Raw genomic sequence first — 24,588 nt, forward strand, 5'->3', positions numbered from 1 at the left:
ATGTAACGTAACTATCATTCATTGGGTGAAAGAATGATTTCTGTTAACTCCTAACTCTACCAACTAATGATGAATTTACTTCCTTTTTTAAATATTTATTTTGCCTGATTAACTTACGCTAAGTTATCTTTGTCTTAAACTAACCTTAATCTGACCAGTTCCAGGGAAGCTAACACGAGACGCATATATGTGAATGGTTCAAGAATTCTAACTTTCCACAGACTTACAGTAGATAGTTTTTCACTAGATTAAATGATACTAAATACATGTATAGAAAATTGCTTGAATTATTCAACAGTATATCTGCTACATTACTGATGGACTCTCCTCACTATTCTTGAATTTTTAGAGTCCATAAGTTACATTGATTTGGATTGGTGCCGTGTTCAACAAGATCTTTAATAATCTTGAATACTCATTAGTAAGTAGTGTGGGATTGGAAAACAAAAACAACAACAACAACAAAACTCAGTTAATAATATAACTTTACTCGAGCGTAGAACCTAATAGATAAAATAATAGAGTTAAATAGATGCAGTTAATAGAAAAGTTTTCAAACCATACAATCATAATTGAATAAGAATGTGTAATATTTGTAATAATGATAGCACACACACTCTCAAAATGACATATTACAATACCAATGATTGTAATTTTCTTAGTCATTATCTCAGTTGTTTATTTCCATCAGGTCTTTAAATACTTTACTGTCAATATTAGCTATTTTTCTATGTGGAACATCCACGGATTTTTTCAGATATTCTTTTGGAAATAATGGCTGGTGGAGAGTCAATGAAGCTACCTGATCTGGATCCAGTGAAATCTGCTATTAAAAACGCGTTGCCAGAACCAGACAGACTTGAAGAAACTTTTCGTCTGAAAGATGGGATTGCATTCATTTTTCATGGCGCTCCAAGAACAGGTGAACATTTTATTTCTACAGTTAAGGTGTAATTGCTTTAAAATAGATGTCCGAAAAATAGTAAAGAAATTAGGCATAGAAACGTAGGTTTAATACAAAGGTCATCCATACGTCATTTGGTGATGTACCACCAACATTCTACAGATGGTGTTATCGCACTGGTAGTAAAAAAAATTCGGATGAGCAGCTCATTCTGTGCCTAGCATGCAGGGCCGGATTTACATGTTTTGCGTCCATGGGCCTTAGCGAAATTGCCGCCCCTTAACCACACCAATCGCATCACTCTCCAAAACTTCAATTCTCCTGGATCCACTTCTTAAAATATTACTTTTAGATTTGCTATCAAATTATAATTATTACTATTACTAGTTATTACTGTTCTTATTTCTTATTACGCATTTTATGTAATACGTATATTTTAATTCCTATATCTGGCCAGCATTTGGAGTAGATCATTAAAACTTATCTGGCTTCTGCCTAACCTATTCAACATTAGATAGTGTAAAAGACGGCAAAATATAAAACAATCTGAAATGATATAAAGAGATATTGTACCTAAAATTTTACAAAATGACGTTTCTGAAACTTTTGTGTATCAAAACTTCTTACGTCCTGCTTTGACATTGGCAAAATCATTAATAACGTTATCAAAACCAAGTTTACCAGTCAAGTCATTTTCGATGGCTAAAACAGCTACACTCTTTTCCGAGAAAGAGCAGATCTCAGATAGTTTTTGATTCTTGACAGTGTGGAAAATGATTTGTTATTTGTTGAATAAATAAATACACGCCAATTTGTAAAAGTACGACTGTCGAGCTATCCACCGACAACTGATGAAACCACCATAATAACCAACTGACATATGACAATATTTGCTACGGTTAATCTGCTACAATATTATCGTAGTCACGACCATTAAAAAATGACTATCGCTTATTTTATTGAGTCGTTGGTGAAATATGTATTTTCAATAGTTTTATCGGCCCTGCAAGCATGTACGAAGGTTGGAAGAATCTATGCTCAGCGGTATTGTCAGACACTAACAAAGCTGAACTGTGCTATTTCCAGGAAGGGCCCTGGATCTCTACGTATTATGTGCCACTTTCGGATATGAAAAAGTCGGTGTTGGCAACGTAATACCATCTTGCTACTTTCGGTTGGAAGCGCCTTGTCCAGCCTCGATCTCGCGCTCAGCGACTTCTATCACTGCCCGGTGTTGAAGAAGGCTTTCAGGAGAAGATATTCCGGATGCAACCACGAAGTGAGACAGACGTGAAGGAGTTTTTCCGAATGCAAATTACGAATTTTTTTCTAAGAGAGGTATCTTAATATTGTAAAGTGATATGACAATGTATCAATGTCCATGGCATTTATGTGGAAAATAAAATGACTTGTTCTTTATTGTTGCATCATATTATTTGTGTGGTTTACACCAAAACCGACAGGAGAAATGTATTTTCCGACTTATCCTCGTAGACTTTGAACACTATCATTTACACTGTATGTTTATAGCCTACCTACGAGTAAGATTAGAAACAGAATTCTGTTTGAAAAATTAGTATTGGTTATTGTACAGCTGTAGATATTTCGGACTTCTCTTTCTTAGTTTCTTTTTCAGACTACGCGTATTTGGCTCATAAAACTGCACACAATTTCAATCTGAAGATCATGAATTTAGATAATGAAATACTAGAAGCTCTTACAACTAGTGAAGATCCTGCACTTGTTGAAGTGAGGAACTACTTAAACTCTATTTATTTGGAAATGAATAATGTACAATCAACCATGACAGTCGATACAGAAATGGAGGAACCTTCAGAGGGTAATTTCTTAATTTAAAATATCTATAGTCACTGATCAGTAATATCTTGTTTGTAAAACCTTGGAACTCACTGTCTTTCTAAAGAGCTGTAGTTTGAATTGTAGATAAGTAGATAAGATCTTTTAAAAGGAACTCACTTATAAATCAGTAAATTAAAAAAAAAAAAAACAATAATAATTTTCTCAACTGTATATGGGACTATAAATCAAAGAGCATTCAAAAAGTGTCGCCCAAAGGGTCATAACTCTTTTATGCTAGCACTAGTACCATATTTTTTATGCATGTGCATATGTTCTTTATGCTGAAGTTGTATAACAAATTTTGTTTCTCTATTTAGAGATACGCCCACAATGGAGAAGGAAGTAAACAGCCGCACTTGTCAACTTTCGGTTATTGAATTCCTGTACAAGACCGGCAATTACTCAGCCACATCGATCCGACGTAAATTATTTCTTGTTTATAGGGAGACTTTGGACCGCTGCAATACCCAGCGATTTGCACAAATGTTCCACAGTGCTGATCTCAGTCTGATGGACCAACACGGTCCGGTAGATCATCAACTACAGTGAACGACGTTAACAAACACCACATTCACAGATGTGTAACCACACAACAGCTTATTGAAGCGACTGGATTATCTGTGGGTAGCGTTCTAACATTAATACACACTTTACGTTACAAAAAAAAAAAAAAAAACTTTATGCCCATTTGGTGCTATACCTGCTTACAAAAGAACAAAAACAAACCTTTGAATTTTAATTAAATTCTACTATAATTTCGCAGTTAAGTATCGTGTTGTGCATCAGTTTCATCTCCAATTGTCACATTTACTCAATGAGTATTTTAGAGATCATTCTGAGCTATTAACTGATGGCACAGCACCGGCACAAAATGGATATGCTGTGAGGTTTACGCCGTTGGGAAGATCCCTTAAAACATAGCTCATAGTTATTAAGATTCTTGATCGTTGATTTTTTCTTGAGCGATAGATAAGTCAGGCATATTAGAGATTTTTAAAAGATAAATCCTATTGAGTTTAACATAATGAAAATGCAGTTTGAATAAAGAATATAATGTAATTTATAGTTTTGCTGAGAAAAATTTAGTAAAGTTACTTCTATCCCACCCGCTCACCCTCTCTACATATATGTAAGTAAAGTTGTAAGTAAATTCCGTATTGATAATACAATAGCTTTACTGTACTCAACGTGGGTTCAATTCGTTAATTGGGTGGTTTTATGGTTCATAGAACAACACCAACTTGACTCACTCTTAATCCGTAAACAAATAAGTCCAACTAGAATAGTTTCCGTTTCACACCTATCTTTATTATCATTACCTCATATGACCACATATACCGTAATAATCTACCACTAAATGCCACCATTTACACACATTAATCGCTAGCCCTCTTTCTACGTCCAGTACACAATTAATATAATTAACAACTCTTCAATTGGGCTTTAAACTTCAATACTATGGCATCCACATCAGCAACTATTCGATATTCAATTTAGTACATTACATTACTAACAAACACTAACTTCTTCTTTCTTTCTGAAGCATGTTCAAAATTCTTTCGCACTTTCCGCCACATATCTTTCTCATTTAGAGTAACTTTTGTTTAATTGTTTTTTTATTGATTGATTTATGTGTGGGTGAGAAGAGATTTTGCCAAGGTGTTACATTTTTCTAATACTATATATAAGAAGTATGATTTGCATTTTGATGTCGGATATATATATATATGCATACTGATATATTTATTTATTAGTGTGATTAGGAATAATGATTTAGAATAATAGCTATAATGGAAAATACTTCTGTCATTACAGCTACGTTAGATCGTTTAGTACAACCCACAGATTTTCAGAAGAATTGAAGGAAACAGTTCAGTTATTTTTAATCATTTTGAGGATTTTTCTATCTTTCATAACCTTCCTGATGTACAGAAACGTCATTTGTTGCCATATTGTTTGGAAAATGGGGCTCGTGCTTTTTTGTTAGCTTTACAATCGACTGCAGAATATGACAATCTCATGTATGTTCAAATTAAGAAGAAATTAATAGAAGCCTATCAAGATAATATAGTTTCACAACTTTTAGAGAAAGAAAGAAGAAATAAAGAACAGTTAGATTCTGAACCTGTTTCAGATTACATTTTTCACAAGTGGAAATTAATTTTAGAGAAAAATCCGAAGATGCAGTTAACAGAGCAAATGAACTGACAATCGACGGTCTATTGCCTTCATTCTATTCTATAGTGTCAAGAAAATCCTTTACGTCTGTTATTGAGTTAGCAAAGTTCTTAGCTTTAGAGGAAATAATTACTTTTCTTGTCAGCATGCGTAGTCAGCGATCGAAGTCTTCGGCAATATTAGACGAAAATAATTTACATCCTGTTGGTAATAATATTACACAGCAAAAAGAAAATATTTTAGATTTTAATACTCAGAACGTAAATGAAGTTGTAATTCAGCCTGTAGAAAAAATTAGCTCGATCGCTCAGCTGGAGGATATCAAAGTTCAACTTGAAAGTCTCGTGCTGCTAAATGCGCTCGCAAAGGCAATTCAAGCACACAAAGACAAATCTATGCTTATGCAATCTTATGAGTGTTCTCGTTTGAAGCGTAGATATTCATCTTTTGCATACTCCTCTTATTCACAGCCTATTGCTTCTGTTAACACAGTACATGTAAATCAGAATGTAAAGTCAAATAATAGGAATAAAGCAGACAGTAATGTATGTAATAATATTAGAAATAGTAAGCGGTATTATGTGCCTATACAATTCGAATCTAATTTGCCTCATGTTAAAGTATATATATTGATAATAAGCCGCATTTATTTTTATTGGATTCAGGAAGTACTATTAGCACAATTTCTGGCAATATTTTAAGTAATAAGCATAGAATACTCAAGGATACTACTTTTATTCGTGGTATCACTGGAAATTCTCGAGAAAGCGATCAGATTGCTTTAGTAAAATTTAAATTAGGATGACAATATTTTACGCATCCCTTTCGAATGTATAAAGATTTTCCGTATAATAGTAAAAGTGGCCAAGATTTTTTGAAAACTCATTTTGCTGTGGTAGATCACAATAAGAATTCTTTCAGTTTTGTTAAATTTGGTATCCCTCCAAGAGTTGAATTAACGCCATACGTATACTTTGATGAAATTTCTAATCATATAGCGAAATTATATAAACCTCAATTTTTAGTGGCTCGTTCTGTAGTTTTGCCTCCAAATTCAAGTGTTCAGGTTACGTTGAAGAAAGTAAACGATCTTGCAGGTACTCGCAATTTACTTGTTCCCAATGAATTAATAGATACACAGGCAGAAATTTTTGTGCGCAAGACAGTTGTAGACGAAATTCACCCAGTAATTTCTGTAGTTAATCCCACCAAGAGTAAACTCTATTTGAAAAAACATGTTGTTTTGGGTTCTGCTGAACGTGTTATCAGTAGAACCAACTTAAACAAACAAAATTGCGTTAACAATAAAGTACATCAAGTGAATGCAGTAAACACAAAATCTTTTCCAGAAGGTTATGATAAATACCTGTTAATGTTAACCCTGAACTGTTGCCACATCAACAACAGCAATTGTATGATTTAGTAGAGGAATTTTATTCTAGCTTTTCCTGGAATGAATTTGATTATGGTAGTACTAAAAGATATAATCATAAAATTGAATTAGTTGATAACAGCCAGTGAATCGTTCACAATTTGCCATCCCATATCATCTAAGGGATGAGTTTAAAAACAAATATATATTTTATTGAAAAGTACGATCATTGAGCCCAGTATTAGTTCTTATAAATCTCCGGTAATGCCTATTAAAAAGAAGAATGGACAGTACAGATTTTTTGAGGATGCGCGTTATATTAACAAAAAATGGTTCCTGACGTTCCTCCTATTCAGGAAATATTGACTAATTTAGCAGGACGCAAATATTTATATTCTAGTGATGTTTTTGGAACATTTTTAATATCCCATTCACTGAAGAGTCCAAAACCTATTACAGCTTTTTCGATTCCTGGCGTTGGTTCATACCATTTTAATTTTTGCCCCAGGGTGTAAAGACATCTACTAGTGGTATGAATAGATCAGTGAAACTGACCTTAGAAGGTCTTCCACAAGATAAAATATATGCCTACGTAGACGATTATTTTTTGGCCCAGTGATAATTTTGATGAAATTGTACGGCTAACCCTATGATGTTTTAAAGAATAAAGGAAGTTGGTTTAAAGCTTTCCCCAGAGAAAACAAAATTGGGATATTTTTCATTAGATGGCTACAGATGGTCTTGGTTAGTAAAGATGGTTTGTCTATTTCGAAACGAATAATAAACTCGATTTAGAACTATGAGCGTCCCAAAACAACGAAACAGGTCCACAGCTTTTTTAGGTTTGGCCTCTTTTGTTCGTTCGTATTTGTCTAATTTCAGTCAATTGGCAGAAGCTTTACTTTCATTGTTGAAAAAAGATACTCCTTTTCGCTGGAAAGAACTGCAAGAGACAGCATTCAATAATATCAAGCAAGCCATCATTTCAGCTCCTTGTTTAATGAGATATAAGCCTGATTATCCTCTCTACCTCTATTTTGATGCCAGCAAAACTGCCCTCTCGGTACTGTTAAAGCAACCTTAAAAAATACACCCTACGACACAAATCTAGTACCTATTAGTTATTGTAGTCGTGCAACGTCCTCTAGCGAGCGAAAATTACACCCAGACTAGCTTGGATTACTAGCGTTGATGTATTCCTTACGTTCATTTAGATATTTTCTCCTGGGACGTCATTTTTGTTTGAAGATCAATTGTCATAGTTTATTGTGTTTGAAGCAAATAAAGAATGTAAGTAAAATTTCCAGATGGTTGAGTGAAATTGAATCGTACAATTCTGCTATTTCACATATTAGTGACTCCAGCAATATAGAAGCAGTTGCTATTTCATGATTTTCAAACCCCGCTAGAGATTTGGAAGATGAGAAAAAGAATCCAGAAGACCTGAAAATGTTCTTTAGACACGTCATAAGTAATTCATTTCCAATTTTAGATTAACCAAATTTGGCAACAGAGCAACGTAAAGATCCTTTTTTCAAAGAAATTTTTCTTGGTTTGAACAAAAAGAAGATAGAAATCCTAAAATAGAGTGGCAAGCTTTATATTTTACTATTAATGATTATATTTATATAGAAGACCAAACATCTCATTCATAAAATTTTTAGTTGCAGTTTCTACTTCTTTACGTTATAAAGTTTTTAATGCTTGTCATAAATCTGCATTAGGATAAGGTCATTCTGGTTATTCTAAAACCTATGATATGTTGGTAAAACAGTGTGTTTTCCGAACATGAAGAAATATATATATATATATATATATATATATATATATATAGCAGAAATGACGTGAGTATACATCGTGCCAGATTTCAAAATCGAAAATTGGTTCTCCATATGGTACATTGCTTACGTATAACTCAATTTCGTTCTTCTATTGTTAGCACATTGATGTAGGTGGGAATTATTCTCTTAATAATATGTTAAATCACAAATATATAGCGGTTGTAGTAGACAGTTGCACAAGATATATAATTGTAGATTATATTCCTGATGTTACTGCAAGCACTTCGGCTTCATTTCTTTACATAAAATGGTTTTAAAATATGAAATTTTCTATGAAATTGATTTAGACAAAGGTAGTTAATTAACTACTGAACTATTCGAAGAATTGTGTGCTATGATTGGAGCTAACATGCGTTTTGTGAATGTTCATGGGCATTATAGTAATAGTGTTTGTAAAATTACTATTCGAAATATAGAACAACGATTAAAGTTAGCATCATGTGACAAAGATTTAGGACAGTGGATTGATTTGTTACAGCCCATAGTTTTTTCTCTCAACGTTACCAAGAATTCATCTCAAATTTCACCATTTGAATGTCTTTTTGGTTTCATACCTAGGCTAATTCATCAGGCAATTTTAAACACCCCGTGTCAATACGAAGATAATGCCATTTGTTTACAGCAGTTACAAGAGATTAGGGATAAAGCACAAGAAAATCTTTATAAGCGCCATAAAACGGCGACAAAATTTTTTGATAAGAGGCATGCCAAACCTGCTTTTAAAGAAGGATAAAAAGTTTGGATATTAGATACTGCAAGGAATAAAGGTTACGCCAAAGCATTTAGCGGAAAGTTCATTGGTCCCGGCATAATTGAATGAGTGGAAAATCCAAATTCCTATTATGTTAAGTACAAGACTACCCGAGGATCTTATAAGATAGACAGCATAGCAGATCAGACACTGAAGAAGTTTTATGAGAAGGAAAATCCGGAAGAGGAAGACCATCCTGAAGACTCTGACAAAGAGATGCCTATGAATGTCTGCACGGAAGACCATACGATGAAAAACAAGAAGACGAGACGCGAAGACCATCAAGAACCACCTACTGAAGAAATTTTCAACTCCAGGAGACAATGTGTACAAGAAAAAGTTTTATCCTATGTCTTCATATCAAGGATGTTGTAATTGCCAAAAATCTAGAAACATGGTCAACTATAGGAAAGAATACCACAACAGAAGAACCGAAGTATACTTCCAACACTACCATCAATTAGAAAATTAGTATTTATAAAGGTAACATAGTGAATATAAAAGCAGATGCCTTAGTGAATTCAACAAATGAAACCTTAACTCTCTTAGGTGGTGCAGATAAAGCTATTCAAGACGCTGCTGGAACTGAGTTTTTAACATGTTTGAGTATATCTTCATTGAAGCCAAGAGAAGCGAAAATGGCCAATGGTCATCTTTTACCAGCTAATTATGTAATTATGGCATGTGGACCTCGGAATTCAGACGAGAAGATTTTACGTGAAAGATATAAAATTGTTTTAAAGTAATGTTGGAAAATGTTCTCTCTACAATTGTACTACCTAACATTTCGACAGGAGCGTTTAAATTTCCGAAGCTAAAAGCTGCCAAAATTGCTTTAGCTACAAGAATATTTTTAGAAAATCATCTTGTCGACATAGAACGTGTTGTATTTTGTATTTATGATAAAGAAAATTGGGACATCTATCAGCAGTTACTCCCAATATATTTTCCCATTGATGAAGAACCTGTTAGTCCGTCTGTCCACACGTAACATCTATGTGAATTGCACTCTTGAAGATTGGTTGGAGACAGGGACACCTTGTAATTGGATGATGAACTTTCTTTTAGCACTCTACACGCTTAAAAGTTAGTTTATCATGGTTTTGAATTGTGCATCCAAATCCACCAGTGGAACACTTTGAAACTTGAAACACTTCTAAACTTGGAACTTTGAAACTTGGAACACTTCGAGACTTGGAACATTCGAAACTTGGAGAAGTTTAAAGAGTTGGAAACGAATTTTCGAATTACTAGGTTATTTAAGATCAGCTAGCCTCGTTAACAAATTTGGAACACGTTGGTATCTTCAAGATTTGGAACATTCTATTTGCTTAGACAACGTATGACTAAAGAAGTTTCTTACTTTTATTCTTTTGAAATGTGAGTATGTGAAGAATAGAGAAAATTCACGTTACGTATATGAATTGATATTAGATGGATACGTCAAGAAGATGCAAGATCAATGTCAAGACCGCAAGAACCATGCTCCATGCATTTCGATGTCCAGGATTCGATACCCGAAGATGTCAAGATTTAAGAAAGAAGATGAAGATAAGAAGAATTTATATGTTAGTTAGGATTGTAGGTTACAGGTGATGAATATCTATCGTACTGATTTTCTATAGTTTGATTACAGCCAGTATATGGGGCTATAACCATATCTTGGAATTCTTTTCCAGTCTACGGACGCTTTATGCCTAAATAACTTAAAGCTTATTTTTGTGAAACTGAAATCAGTACTCTTATTGTGTTGTCTAACTTAACTATCTTTGGTTAGCTAGACAGTATTACAACGTTTTTTTCTTTCGCGTATTAGTCACATTCTATATTGAAGTTATTTTCTGCATTAGAGGAATATTTATATATATTGGATTTTGTTACATTTATGAACTATTTACTATTAATTATCATTTTGTTTTTTATCTCTACGTTTATAATCATTTGTATTAGTAATTCTTAATGTATTATTATTCCTACCTTTTCCATCCTATCCTAAAAGAGCACTACACAATTCCAAACTAACACTTTAAAGCACATGTTACTCATAACGATATTATGCAAACTCTAGTGTTTGTTTTTCGTTTTCCTTTCCATCTTCTCAGAGACGCCGTCACATATGTATCACCTTACATCAAGGATTCCCAGTAACCGGCTAAGGACTGACCTTAAAATACACAGTCAGCATATTGTAATGGAAGCTTTATTCAAAGCAAACAGTATATCATATAGAGAATTCTTTATTTTCCACAAACATTTTTTTGGAATTTCTTCGATTATTTTTTTCCTTTATTGTACTACCAAAAATTAAAATTTTCGTGTATTTCCAGTTTCGAGGAGAGGTGGTGGTGATGTAGCTGTGTATTAGATGTGAAGTTACCATGTGATAATTGTATAAATTTTTAACTTAATTTCCTAAATGCAATTACTTTATTAAATTACATTTATCAACGACAGAATTATGAACATTTAAAATTAAACGAAACAAAACTTTTATTCATGATTGTACATTGCCAGACAGCTTGAATAAGCATGAACTTGTTAATTGTTACTTTTGAAATTGTCTAGAAACGCGACTAGTTTCCTTCTTGCTTTTCCGCATTCTTTTCCGCGTAGCCTGACACTTCCTAATTCCTTGAATGTAAGACTCATTGTTTTTCGATTAAGCAAAACCACGAAGGACACATCGACAGGGGGTATTCGCCACAAGGTTTAGGAAAGTGCAGGATCGTCGTGAGAGGCACGTCGCTCCATTGGAGAACAACCAACTCCATATCTTGGGAGTACCATTCTGTTGGTTCATCGCCGCAGATTCAATAGGGTCCAGTATCTGACTAGTGGAGTGAAGGTGTAGGAGAACATCATCGGAGACGTATCGTAACGAGAAAACTCGCCGCCCCTGGCAGTCCAGCAGAATTAAAATCCAGTTGTTGGCTGACTCTAGTATATCCAGGCTCCTCCAGGGAAAGCCATTCATCATCCAGATGACCAGGACGATACCAATCTCATCGGAATTTCAGGCTAGTGCTCACCCTTTATCTTTTAGTCATAACCTATTTCTCTCTCTCTCACCTTTTCCCCAACTAGTCCTTCTCAAAGTTAAAACATTTGAATTTTATTTAAATTCAACCACAATTTCGCAGTTAAGTACCGTGTTGTGCATCAGTTTCATCCCCAATTGTCACATTTATTCAATGAGTATTTTAGAGATTATTCTGAGCTATTAACTGATAGCACAGCACCAGCACAATACCAAAACTCTCTTGTTTCCTAATTGCCGTACTATGTATTTTATGAACAGACTGTTCTCACTAATGGACTAATAAAGGTAGCCTATTTTAACTCCCAACTCTTCTTTTTTTATCCAATCAAACAACAGGGAATTTAAGATTACAATCTAGTTGTTATGTTGTTATACTGTGCTGAAAAATACCTATATTCTTAGATTGCATGCCTTATTTTTAACATGCTATGAATATGAAATTGTATTGGCAGCATAATGCAAACAATGTATATAAATCTATAAAATTCCATTTCAGAAAAGTTAACGTTAAATTTCAATGAACCCAGACCTTATGATAAGTTGTATAACGACATAATAGAAATATTGAATTATTTAAAAGAAAAATCCAAAAAACCAACCCAAGAAGTCAAAGGTGGTAAAAAGCAAGATGCACATGCTCCCAAATCGACTATTGTGGCATCAACCGCACAAATGCCTAAAAATCTTGGGAAGGCAATGCATTCAACAGATGACGTACCACATTTTCCATCAGCACAAATTCTTTCCTCAGATACGTTCATCAGCATAATTACGAAAGCGTAAGTAGATAATATTTTTTATTGTTATTTATAATATGAAATTCAATCTTTTTGTGATAATTTGTTCGCTTCCAAAAAGAATATTGTCTGCTTGACAGAATTTTCTTCGACTTATTTTGCTATGAACTCAATGAAATCCTTCCCAGCTCGCGCCAAGTGAACTTTGTGGTGGACAAACACCGTGTACATGGGTTTTCTCAGTGTTTTTCCGTTTTCTCTCACTTTCTTTATTCCATCATTTCATTCATTTCTCATCATCACCGTCTCCTTTAGCCTGAGCGGCATAACCATGGGACGTAAAAGAAAGAATTTTCAACAATAATCTATATTATAAAAATGAAAGTGACTGTTTGTGACTCGTAATCTCTAGAACCAAGCGACCGATCTCGATGAAATTTTTAACATAGATGAGATGGGGTTTGAGCCTGGGATGGATTTTATCTATTCACTTTCACGGTAGAACTTCGGAGAGGGGAAGGTATATATATAACTTAATAACCCTTGAACCACCCGATCGATCTCGATCAAATTTTCAACATGGATAAGGTTCGGGCCTGGGATGGTTTTTATCAATTTACTTCGACGATGCAGCGTAGGAGAGGGGGAGGAGGAAGATATAAAACAGTGAAAATGAAAGTGACTGTTTTTGTGACTTCATCACGCTCGCACCATCCGACTGAGGAAATGCGAGACCAAGACCCGGGTGGTCTTGGTCTTGCACTGGAGTCCTTGGTCTTGGTCTTGCTTGCAAGAGTCTTGCAAGTCTTGCTTTTAATAAAATATTATGCATTTCATAGGTAAATTTTATTCTGGATATAAGGGATAATAGATTGTGCAATGCGCCGATAGTAACGATAATGCAATAGGCTATATGATTCTAAATGTACCATAGTTTACCTTCGTGTAAGTATGATGATAGTGTACAATATAGGCGATGACCTTTATTTTTTTCCAATGGGTGCGCACGCTTTATTACTTATAAAATAGATTACGACGTTTCGTAATATATATATATATATATATATATATATATATATATATATATATATATATATATATATATTAGCAGATCCAATACTCCACTGTTTCCCAAACTGGGAAGGATACCCTGAGACGCATGAAAAGAAATCAAGACAGCACAGATTACCGAAATACAGTGAAATCTCCCTTAACGGACACCTCTCAATAACGGACACCTCTATAATACGGGCAGATTTTTTTTTGTCCCCGCAAAAATATATGTTCTCTTACGGAACAAAACGCTCCCTTTACGGACACTCTCAGATACGGACGCGGACAATCCCTTTTTCACCCAAACGTTTCAATAACCTCTTCATTATGGACAGGAATTATTCTTAGTTCTGTCATATATTACAGTCGAAACGAAAGTCTTTTCCCCACATAAATTGCTTTCTGGCGGAAATCCTAGTAAACCTTCAATAAGCAATAATACTCATGCAGGATCAGTCATATGGCCAAGAATTCTATGAGAAAGATCTTCCCTTCCCTAGCAAATTTAGTCCTTTTTCCTCTGGGCCTTGCATCTTTCCTGACAATTTCATAGATAAAATAAACATTGTTTGTTTTACATTTTCAACGAGTAATGTTTCCTCTCTTACTTTTTTTGGAAAAGTAAGATTTTTTTGTATAAATTGGCGTGTCGAACAGTTGAACAGTTACAGAAATATACCATTAATCGTGACATACAAGCTCTTCAATTGATCAGACAGTTACAAACAAATTTCAAACAGAAACTAGTGTCCCTAGCAGAGATGGAGTGGGTCAGTGGGTCGGTGGGTCAAGTGTTCTGAGTGGGTCAGTGGGTCGTGGGTCAACAGCATGTGACCCACCACCCACCGTGACCCACTGCGATCCACCATCCACCATGACCCACTGCGACCCACCACCCACCATGACCCACTGTGACCCACCACCCATCATGACCCACTGCGACCCACCACCCACCGTGACCTACTGCGACCCACCGACTCAGTATGATCTACCGACCCTCTCTGCTCACTGCATTGTAGACAGTATCTTCTGAAGACTGGTAAATTTGTCTCCGTTTTACTTTCAAGACCTTCATTTCCCTTCCTTTCCCACTTGTTTCTGTCTACTTGCCTGAGGTGAGTATATCTAACCAAGTGAAAAAAGAACTTCGGGCACTTTTGGATATTGATATTTTTAATAGTAATAATAGCAATAGCAATAGGACTTACACTACAACTTGGCTTTCGAGACCTGTGAGTTTTTAGAGCTAACTACTGGAAAAAATACAGTTTTGAATCACTGTAATATATAAAAAATTGCATGTAACTATGTGTGCCTGATGATCACGGTCAAATTGCGAAGTCAAATGAAATTACTTTTGGTATATAGTTAGGCCTTAATCCAAATTGGGATCTTATATTGCTTTTATTATAATGCGTAATATCCTAAGGAGGTAGTGAAGATCCAAATTTTTGCGAAAAAAATGGGTATCTCGCAAGCCGTTAAACTTACGGAACTGAAATTCAGTGTATTAACTCTTTATTGAAATTAAACAGAATGTGTCCTATCATTTTTAAAAATTCTCCTTTATGTTGGGGGAGGGGCACTTTCTATATATGGAAAATTGGTAGTGAGTTGGTTTGTAAATATTAGGGATGGGCACGAGCGAGTTTGAGCGAGTTTTCTTTGAAACTCGACTCGACTCTAAACAGACATGTTTGAACTCGACTCGAGAACTCGGCTCGAAAAATTTCCTCCAACTCGACTCCAAATTCGACTCGAATTTGGTTCGAGTTTCGAGTCGAGTCGAGTCAAAACGAGCCTAATCGTGTGTGTAGTTCAAGTACTCTCTTCAAGTATCATACATACACAATACAATTATTATCAATGACACTACTTCTTCTTCTTATTATTATTATTATTATTATTATTACTATTATTATTATTATTATAAGGACTGACGTGGCTCATTGGTAGAGCGTTCATCTCTGGTGCATGGGGTTCCGGGTTCCATCTCTGCTCCCGTCAAGTGAACCTTGTGGCGGACGAACACCGTCTGCATGGGTTTTCTCGGGGCCCGCCCATTTCCTCCCACTTTCTTCATTCCACCATTTCATTCATTTCTCATTATCCCCATCTCCTTTATCCTAGCCGACATAAGACTGGGACGTAAAACTCAAAGATCTATTATTATTATTACAGCATTTTTGCTTCGCAATCGGAAGGTTCCATGCTTGAATCCAGAGTTCAGTATCCTGACTGAGGTTTTTCAGGGTTTTCCTCAGTTACACCAGGTCAATGTTGAGATGGTACCTTAAAATACAGACCCTGGCCGCCATCCTTCCACTTCATTTCCCAATGTTGTTATTATTGTTGATTTGAGTGCTCCAGTGTAAAATGGCCTCTGAGATTGTATCTGGTACCTTAGTAATATATATATATATATATATATATATATATATATATATATATATATATATATATATATATATATATATATATATATATATATATATATATATATATATATATATATATCGTTCACTTAATTCTGCAAAAGATGGCTGATGGTGGACATGAAGTCATACGTTTCCAGGTACATATACAGTTCCGAAGAGACCACCACTTATACGATACTTTTTCGATACGAGACAAACAAACTTTGTCTCCTAGACTATTGTCATGGTCTGTATATGAGTAACTGTAAGACACAATCTATGCTACATTCGCGAAGTGTTCTCTCGGTATTCGTGTAAAATTGATTCAAATGCGATGTTCTCCGCGGCCCAATGCATATTGCACTAATTGTAACGGTCCATATGTAATTTGCATATTTATGGGCCTTCATATATCCGGAATTCAATCATACACTACTATAACGCTCGGGAACAAATATTTTTACACTAGTTTCTTTAGATGGAACTGGACATGAATGTGGGTATATACAACAAAAAAATGGATCAAGTATTGGATCAAAGAATTGTTTTGAATGAATATTAGTCTTAGTAGTACTTTACTAAGTAAATAAGCAGAACGATATGGAGGAGAGATCTGAATCGGATAAGCACAACAGTGGCTTGTGATTGAAGAAGACAAAATTATGTATGTAACACTGCTGTCAGAAATAAGATAAACTATGAATAATGATCATATATTGTATTCACTATTATTATTATTATTATTATTATTATTATTATTATTATTATTATTATTATTATTATTATTATTATTATTATTATTATTAATTTCAGCAAGCAAAGTGTCACACATGTAAATATTTCATGAAAGCAGAGAAATGAACTTGTTTTTCCGATTGCCTTTGTAAATAGCTGTGGGATTCTTCCTGTTATTTGAGGAGTGTCTGCAAATTTTGACTACCATAGCTTTGCTCAAATAAATGACACACTGCCGCAGAAAAGTAATATTGTTTTTCTTCTATTTTTATTGCCTACTATAAAAAAGGAAAGAGCTTAAAACTATTCAGTAAAGAAAAGTCTGAACCTCTGTAGGGAGGGACCTCTGATTACAGATTCCGTTTGGTGGTAACTTGTTTACTTGCAGAGTTGCAGGGCTGTTAAACAATAAACCACACGTGTTCAGTTGCAGTCCAGTCAAAATCTGTAAGAACGTTTGCCTCCAATGAATAAGATAAAAGAGAATTTCCGGCCATACAAAATATGAAGAAGCGAAGTCATCACTTTATTTACCATGATATGTGGGGGGCGCGGTAGCTCAGTAGTAGAGCGTTCACCTCCGGTGCTTGGGGTCCCTGGTTCGATCCAAGCTCGCGCCGTGTGGACTTTGTAGTGGACAAACACCGTGCTCGTGGGTTTTCTCGGGATTCTCCCGTTTCCTCACACTTTCTTCATTCCACCATTTCACTCATCTCTCATCATCACCGTCTCCTTTAGCCTAACCGGCAAAACCGTGTGACATAAAACTTAAAGATTTCATTTCGTTTTTACCATGATACGAGAGGATTTAGCGAATATCATGATAATTGTCACTTCTGGTAAAATTAAGTTATTAGGTGGACTGGATTGGTATTAAACCACAAGGGAAACTTGTTTGGTATGTGTCATTGTATCGAATTGCATAGGAATGATGAACTTTCTTTTCATACTTACTCGAAAGTCAGAAAAATGTGGCATACAATTATGTTTCCACGAGCTGCCCATATTATACAAATAACAACATTGTTATCCGGAATAGGCTTTTTATAATATTGGTAATAATAATAATAATAATAATAATAATAATAATAATAATAATAATAATAATAATAATAATAATAATAATAATAATAATAATAATAATATGTAGAAACTAGATGACGATTATTCTTCTCGCAAGAAATTCTAAACATGAGGAATTTAAAAATACCATAGGAAAATTATAAAGCTAAAGACAATATAGGAATATTACGAAAGAGTATTATGAAGATAATTTAAAGTTAAGCATGATTTCTTTTGTCACTAGAATTCTTTATATTGATTGATACTAACAGAAAAACAGACCAATAAAGCAATATGTTAATACTGAAAAATTAGTAATTTCTCCATATAGCCTATGATAAGATATTCAGAAAAGTGATCAATTTTGAATTATCCCTTTTATTAATCATTCATAATGGGAGCCATTTCAACACAGCTATACACAGTCACATATATAAAGACAAGGAGATTTAATGTTGATAATTATGGTTGGAGGGGTTATTAGAAATATATATGATAAAATATTGAAAAATATGGTAAATTTTACGTATTAATTAATTAATTACGAGTATTCATAACGTGAGAGCTGCTTTAACACGGCTATAACATAAAGATGTATACCAGGAAATAAATTGATACCCACATCAATTTGATTAAAGAGGGGTTACATGAGACACATCATGTATAGGCCTATATCCATCTTAGAATACCCCGGCAACCCTGTTATTTTTCTGTTCTGGAGTTAGCAGTTATCTGAATCACTGCGGTGCTCCGCCCGGGTTTAGGGTTGTCAACGGATCGAGTGGCTCGGCTCACAGCTCGTCTACTATCGAGCCGAACCGAGAAATGAACCGAGTCAACATCTCACCTAACCGAGACGGCAAAAACCGATGGCTAACCTGAGCCGAACCGAACCGATTCGGTGGCTCATCCCGAACGAGTCGGCTCCCGAGCCGATAGCTCATCCCAACCGACTCGGCTCGAGCTGTTTGCTCAGTTGAACAGAGTCGAGCCCGTTGACATCACTACTCGGGTTGGGCTTCTGCTTAGGTTCAGAAATACAACCATGCAGATCTCATCCTTGATGGTAAAAACTACAGTATATACATATATTGGTGCTCACGACATTTGAGGCTGACCTTTATTTTAAAAAAAAATCTATTGTGGTCTCGTTATCGAGACGAGATGAGATGCAAGCAGTGTCCCCTCTCGTGAGCAATACTAAAAGTATTCCACAGTACGGCTTACATTTCTCATGGCTTTCGCTTTCCAGTTTATGAATTCAAGTCGACCTAAAACGAGCTAAACGAGCGAGTATCAAACTCGACTCGACTCGAAACTCAATCTCAAAAACAGTAACTCAGCTCGAAACTCGACTCGAGAAAACTACGTTTGACACGGCTCGAAACTCGACTCGAATGCTCATCCCTAGTAAAAATGATCGAAAACGATCGACGTTATTTAAGAAAAAAAATCAGAAACAAAAAATACAGTGCTTGGCTTCATATATCCATTGCTTTCTGTTATAATAATTGCTGAAGCTTACCCATACAACACGTACGTGTACGACACATGTGCACTATCCATGAATAAGCCGTACATGTGCACAAGTGCATTTGAGTGGATGATGAACACATACATAACCCGTGTAAAAGCCGTACACGTGAATTTGCGTGGATGAGGCACACATACCTAACCCGTGTATGTGCACATGTGCATTTACGTGGGTTATGCACACGTACATAGCCAGTGACTAAGTCGTGCATGTGCACATGTGCATTTGCATGGATAAAGCACACCTTTATATAACCCGTGTTGTAGCCGTTATATACACATGTGCATTTGCGTAGATGCAGCGCACGTACGTAACCCGTGCTTAAACCGTTATGTACACATGTGCATTTGCGTGGATGCAGAGCACGTACAGAACTCGTACTTAAGCCGTTATGTGCACATGTGCATTTGCATGGATGAAGCACACATTTATATAACCCGTGCTTAAACCGTTATGTACACATATGCATTTGCATAGATGCAGCGCACGTACGTAATCCGTGCTTAAGTCGTTATGTGCACATGTGCATTTGCATGGATGAGGCACACATTTATATAACCCGTGTTGTAGCCGTTATATACACATGTGCATTTGCATGGATGAAGCACACATTTATATAACCCGTGCTTAAGCCGTTATGTACACATGTGCATTTGCATGGATGCAGCGCACGTGTGTAACCCGTGCTTAAGCCGTTATGTGCACATGTGCATTTGCATGGATGAAGCACACATTTATATAACCCGTGCTTAAACCGTTATGTACACATATGCATTTGCATAGATGCAGCGCACGTATGTAACCCGTGCTTAAGTCGTTATGTGCACATGTGCATTTGCATGGATGAGGCACACATTTATATAACCCGTGCTGTAGCCGTTATGTACACACGTGCATTTGCGTGGATGCAACGCACGTACATAACCCATGCTTGAGCCATGAATGTGCACATGTGCATTTGCGTGGATGAAGCACATTTAAATTACAGGTGCTTAAGCCGTTGTGTGCACATGGGCATTTGCACGGCTACTGCACGTGTGTATGAGACGTCCATAATGCCGTGCAAGTGTATACTTTTATTTTCATTCTTTTACTCTCATTCTCATCAACAATATAAAATAACCTCCATTTTTTGTAGATGTCGTTTTTCCTCCTGGCGGTGTTATAGAGACTTTTCGACAAATAACAACTGAATAATTGTAAAAACTCCATAACGTCTGCTGAGCTACGATACAAAATCAACAGGTGGCAGCACTGTACTGATGTGACTACTGTCAGACCGTTCATAGGTTTACAAAATTATTTTCGTGACCGATTACAGAGAATATGTTGCGTTATTTGTTACTTGGCAAACATGCAAAGATACTACCTAAAGCTTTGCTCGTTGTAAATAATAAACTCCAAAAGTAAAATTCTCACTGACAATTAGTAGTTACTTGTAATATACTTTGAAGGTAATGTCTTCGGTGTTCACTGAATCAAGAGGCCTAACCTCTCTTGTGTGAGTTAATGTGCGAGCGAGGATCAAGTGTTGCAATACGCATTTGTGAGCACAGCACACGTACTGCACTCAGAGGATTGACGAAAGTTTTCACTTTCGGAGGGCAGCTTGCTTTTTGAACCTCATCTTATCATACTTTCTTTCACCTTCATCCTCATTTGGGCTTCGGCCCTAGGATATTTCATCACTATGGCGGACTCTGGCAACTCACTTGGACAATCGAGACTCGTGCGACATACTGGCTTACCACAAACTATTCATTCTAATCCAAGTACTTCTCTAACACAACCGGCACACCGCGGACCATCCACTCGCACCCGGCATTTCTCATGGGGAAACGAGCCTTTGTCAAGTACATCTAAGGATCGGCATCCATCTAACGAATCTACTCAGTCTGCGAAACGTATACGATCCCGTTCACCACTACCTTCCATGGATATCGAGATCGATCCACAACAAAACTCTACTCCGGTGTCTCCAAATCTTTCATTACAAGCTAATCTCGAACTTTATCACTTCCTTCTTACTGATTACGACGCTAAATACACAAATCCAAAAATGATCTTTCTCTAAATAATGAAGTATGTTCCTCGCGTCCGGGATACTTTAGCTCAAATAGTGAAAACCAAAAATGGCTACATACTAAAATCGAAAGATCCAAACTTTGGAATAACTATACGTAATAAAGCTTCTTACGAAATCTTTGGTAAGAACGCTAAACTTACTAAGCTAACGGATAAAAGACAGAAACAATCTCCGCCACCTAGGAAGCCACCTTTTCTATCTGTTGTAATTAAAGGTGTTTCACCCGATCTAACAGATGCGGAAATTCAGGACGAACTTAAACAAGAAGAAATTTCAGTTGATAAATGCATTCGCATTAGAAATAATAATGGTCAGACATATCTAGTACGCGTTCTATCTCAGCGACAGGACACTATTGATTATCTTCTTCGATTTGGTGCACCTATCTATAAGCGAATACATCGTGTTGAACCGTCTAAGACTAACGGACCTTTACCGCTTCGCTGTGAAAAGTGTCAGATATACAATGATCACACTACAGCCAATTGTCCTAATCAACCGAAATGTGGCTATTGCTCGGGGCTGCATGACACTAAAACTTGTCCTAACCTACAAGGACCACCTAAATGTAACACATGTGGTAGTGGGCTTCATCCTACGTACAGCTACCGTTGCAAAGCTAAACCAGCACCAACACCTGAACGTCCGGAATTAACTGTACCATTAAAAACGACAGACACTACAGTGCAACCTAATCAATCCATATTACCTCCACTCACAGTAGAAGATTTTCTCCGTTTTACCAGTTTAGTACTTCAAAACATATTTCCGTTCCAGAGAGCCCATATTACCCAACATATCATTTCTGCCGCAAAATCAATTTTTCATATAAATCTTCATGCCACCTATTCCAACAATTATGTTCATTTCCATGTTGGGTCACTGGAAACTGCAGTATAAACTCATCTATATTTTTCACTATGGAGATTAGTTTCCTCTTTGTTAATATACGATCATTTTTGCAACACAGACGTTTGTTAGAAGCTCTGTTACTCGAGGAACATATCACTGTATTTGCTCTCAACGAAACCGCATTAAAACCAAATATATTAGCTCGTATTCCTGGATACCTATTACTCCGTCACGATTATCACGACCGCATGGCTCGTGGCCAAGGTGGAGTCGCAATAGGACATTCTCCAAAATACCCAATTAGGACATATACCCCACAAGCTTTCGATAATATCCCGGAGTACCTCCTTTGTTCCATATACTTCCCATCAATAACCATAAATTTCAGTACAATCTATATTAGACCACGCCAACCTTACCATTAGAATATTTCCGATATATAGCGAATACCTTTTCCAATATCGTTATCATGGCAGATATTAACATCCATAGTAGGAGTGCTAGAAAAAAGATGAATTTCAAGAGTATATAACTGACCATCTTCAGCTCTATATTCATGTTCTTCCTAAGCACACTAGCCAAACTACACCACTAGCACCTATAAGCCAAACTACACCAGATGTTGTTATTATATCTGTGAATCTCATCAATAAATGCCAGCTTGATGTGCTCGACTCTATTGGTAGTGACCATCATCCAGTAAAATTAACGTTAACACATGGGCTGCCAACTCGTCCTGTACTTGCGCCTCGCTCTGTCCTGAGATATGATAAGGCTCATTGGCCTGAATTCCGACAAGAAATTGATGATACACTTCATAGTGTAACACCACCTACCAATGACACTGACCTCGCTGCTTGTATCAATACTATCACTACTGCAATACAACGCATCTCTCAGCATCACATTCCGGAAGATCAAGTACATCCTTATAAACCGAAATTGCCTCCTACGTACCTTGCACTTGCACAGAAAGCACGACAACATCTTCGCGACTATTATCGTACAGGAAATCGTGAGTCTCTTCAGCGCCACCGTCAGTGACAACGCACAGTTAAAAACTATCTGGATGCATATAAACGTAGGAACTGGATTAAAACATGTAATAACTTATCTGAGGACGCACATTCTTCCAGATATTGGAAGCGTTTCAATCAACTTGCTGGAAAGAGCACCAAAACTACCTACCCTCTCATTGACCATGGCACGCCTCTCTTTTTGGATCAAGATAAAGCGAACGCGTTTGCTACTCAGTTACAGACTGTATTTACTCCTTCTGCCGCTTCCACACGTTCGGAACGGATAAACCTATCTAACATCCCTGCTCTGCAACCTTCCACAGAGCATGTCATTGATCCGGAGCATCCTCTTACAGCACCTATCACCACTGCCGAACTTCAACTCGCACTAAAGCGGAAAAAGAATACAGCACCAGGAATTGATAACGTATCTTACCGTCATATTCAAGAAGCTCCACAATCGCTGCTGGTCCTCCTTGTCGCAATCTACAATTTCATCCTAAAAACTGGTCTCTATCCATTGGAATGGAAAGTATCAAAAGTCTGCATGTTTCATAAACCAAATAAGCCTATACATTCTGTCAGCTCTTATAGACCAATCCAACTTACATCAGTGTTCAGTAAGCTACTAGAGAAAATTCTCGTGTGCCGGCTTCATTCATACCTGGAATCACGTAACAAACTACCTATTCATCAAGCAGGCTTCAGACCACGTTTCTCAATAAATGATCAATTGCTTCGCCTTAGCACTATCATCACAAACCAGTATAACAAAGCATTCCCCTCATGTCTTATACTCATGGATTTAGAAAAGGCTTTTGATAAGGTTTGGCATTATGGACTAATTCAAAAACTTCAGTCGTTCAATCTTCCCATGTGCTATTTGAGGCTCATTCACTCTTTTCTTATTGCTTATGTCACTGTTGGTAATGTGCTCTCTTGGCCTGTATTTCCGTTTACTGGAGTTCCTCAGGGATCAGCACTTAGCACCTTACTGTATATACTTTATGCTTCCGACATACCTTCAACTCCGCACAATGTATTCACTTTTCAATATGCAGACGATACGGCTTTCCTCGCTCTTGGCAAAACTGTACATCAACTTAATACTGCTCTTCAAACTACACTCAATAATTTCATCACCTGG

General features: G+C 36.3%; 1 protein-coding gene across 1 annotated transcript in view; it reads left to right on the forward strand.

Moving 5' to 3' along the window:
• The window catches only part of LOC145685811 (hydrocephalus-inducing protein-like), a 461,224-nt gene that overhangs the window by 65,374 nt on the left and 371,262 nt on the right, over positions 1-24,588 (forward strand). Inside the window, exons 10-12 of the mRNA XM_081758381.1 lie at positions 758-922; positions 2,541-2,744; positions 12,443-12,725. Coding sequence (XP_081614507.1) covers positions 758-922; positions 2,541-2,744; positions 12,443-12,725 — 652 coding nt within the window. The remainder of the gene's footprint in view (positions 1-757; positions 923-2,540; positions 2,745-12,442; positions 12,726-24,588) is intronic.

This window comes from Thermobia domestica, chromosome 1 (genome assembly GCF_964235325.1).
Source record: "Thermobia domestica chromosome 1, izTheDome1.hap1.1, whole genome shotgun sequence".
Lineage (NCBI taxonomy): Eukaryota > Metazoa > Arthropoda > Insecta > Zygentoma > Lepismatidae > Thermobia > Thermobia domestica.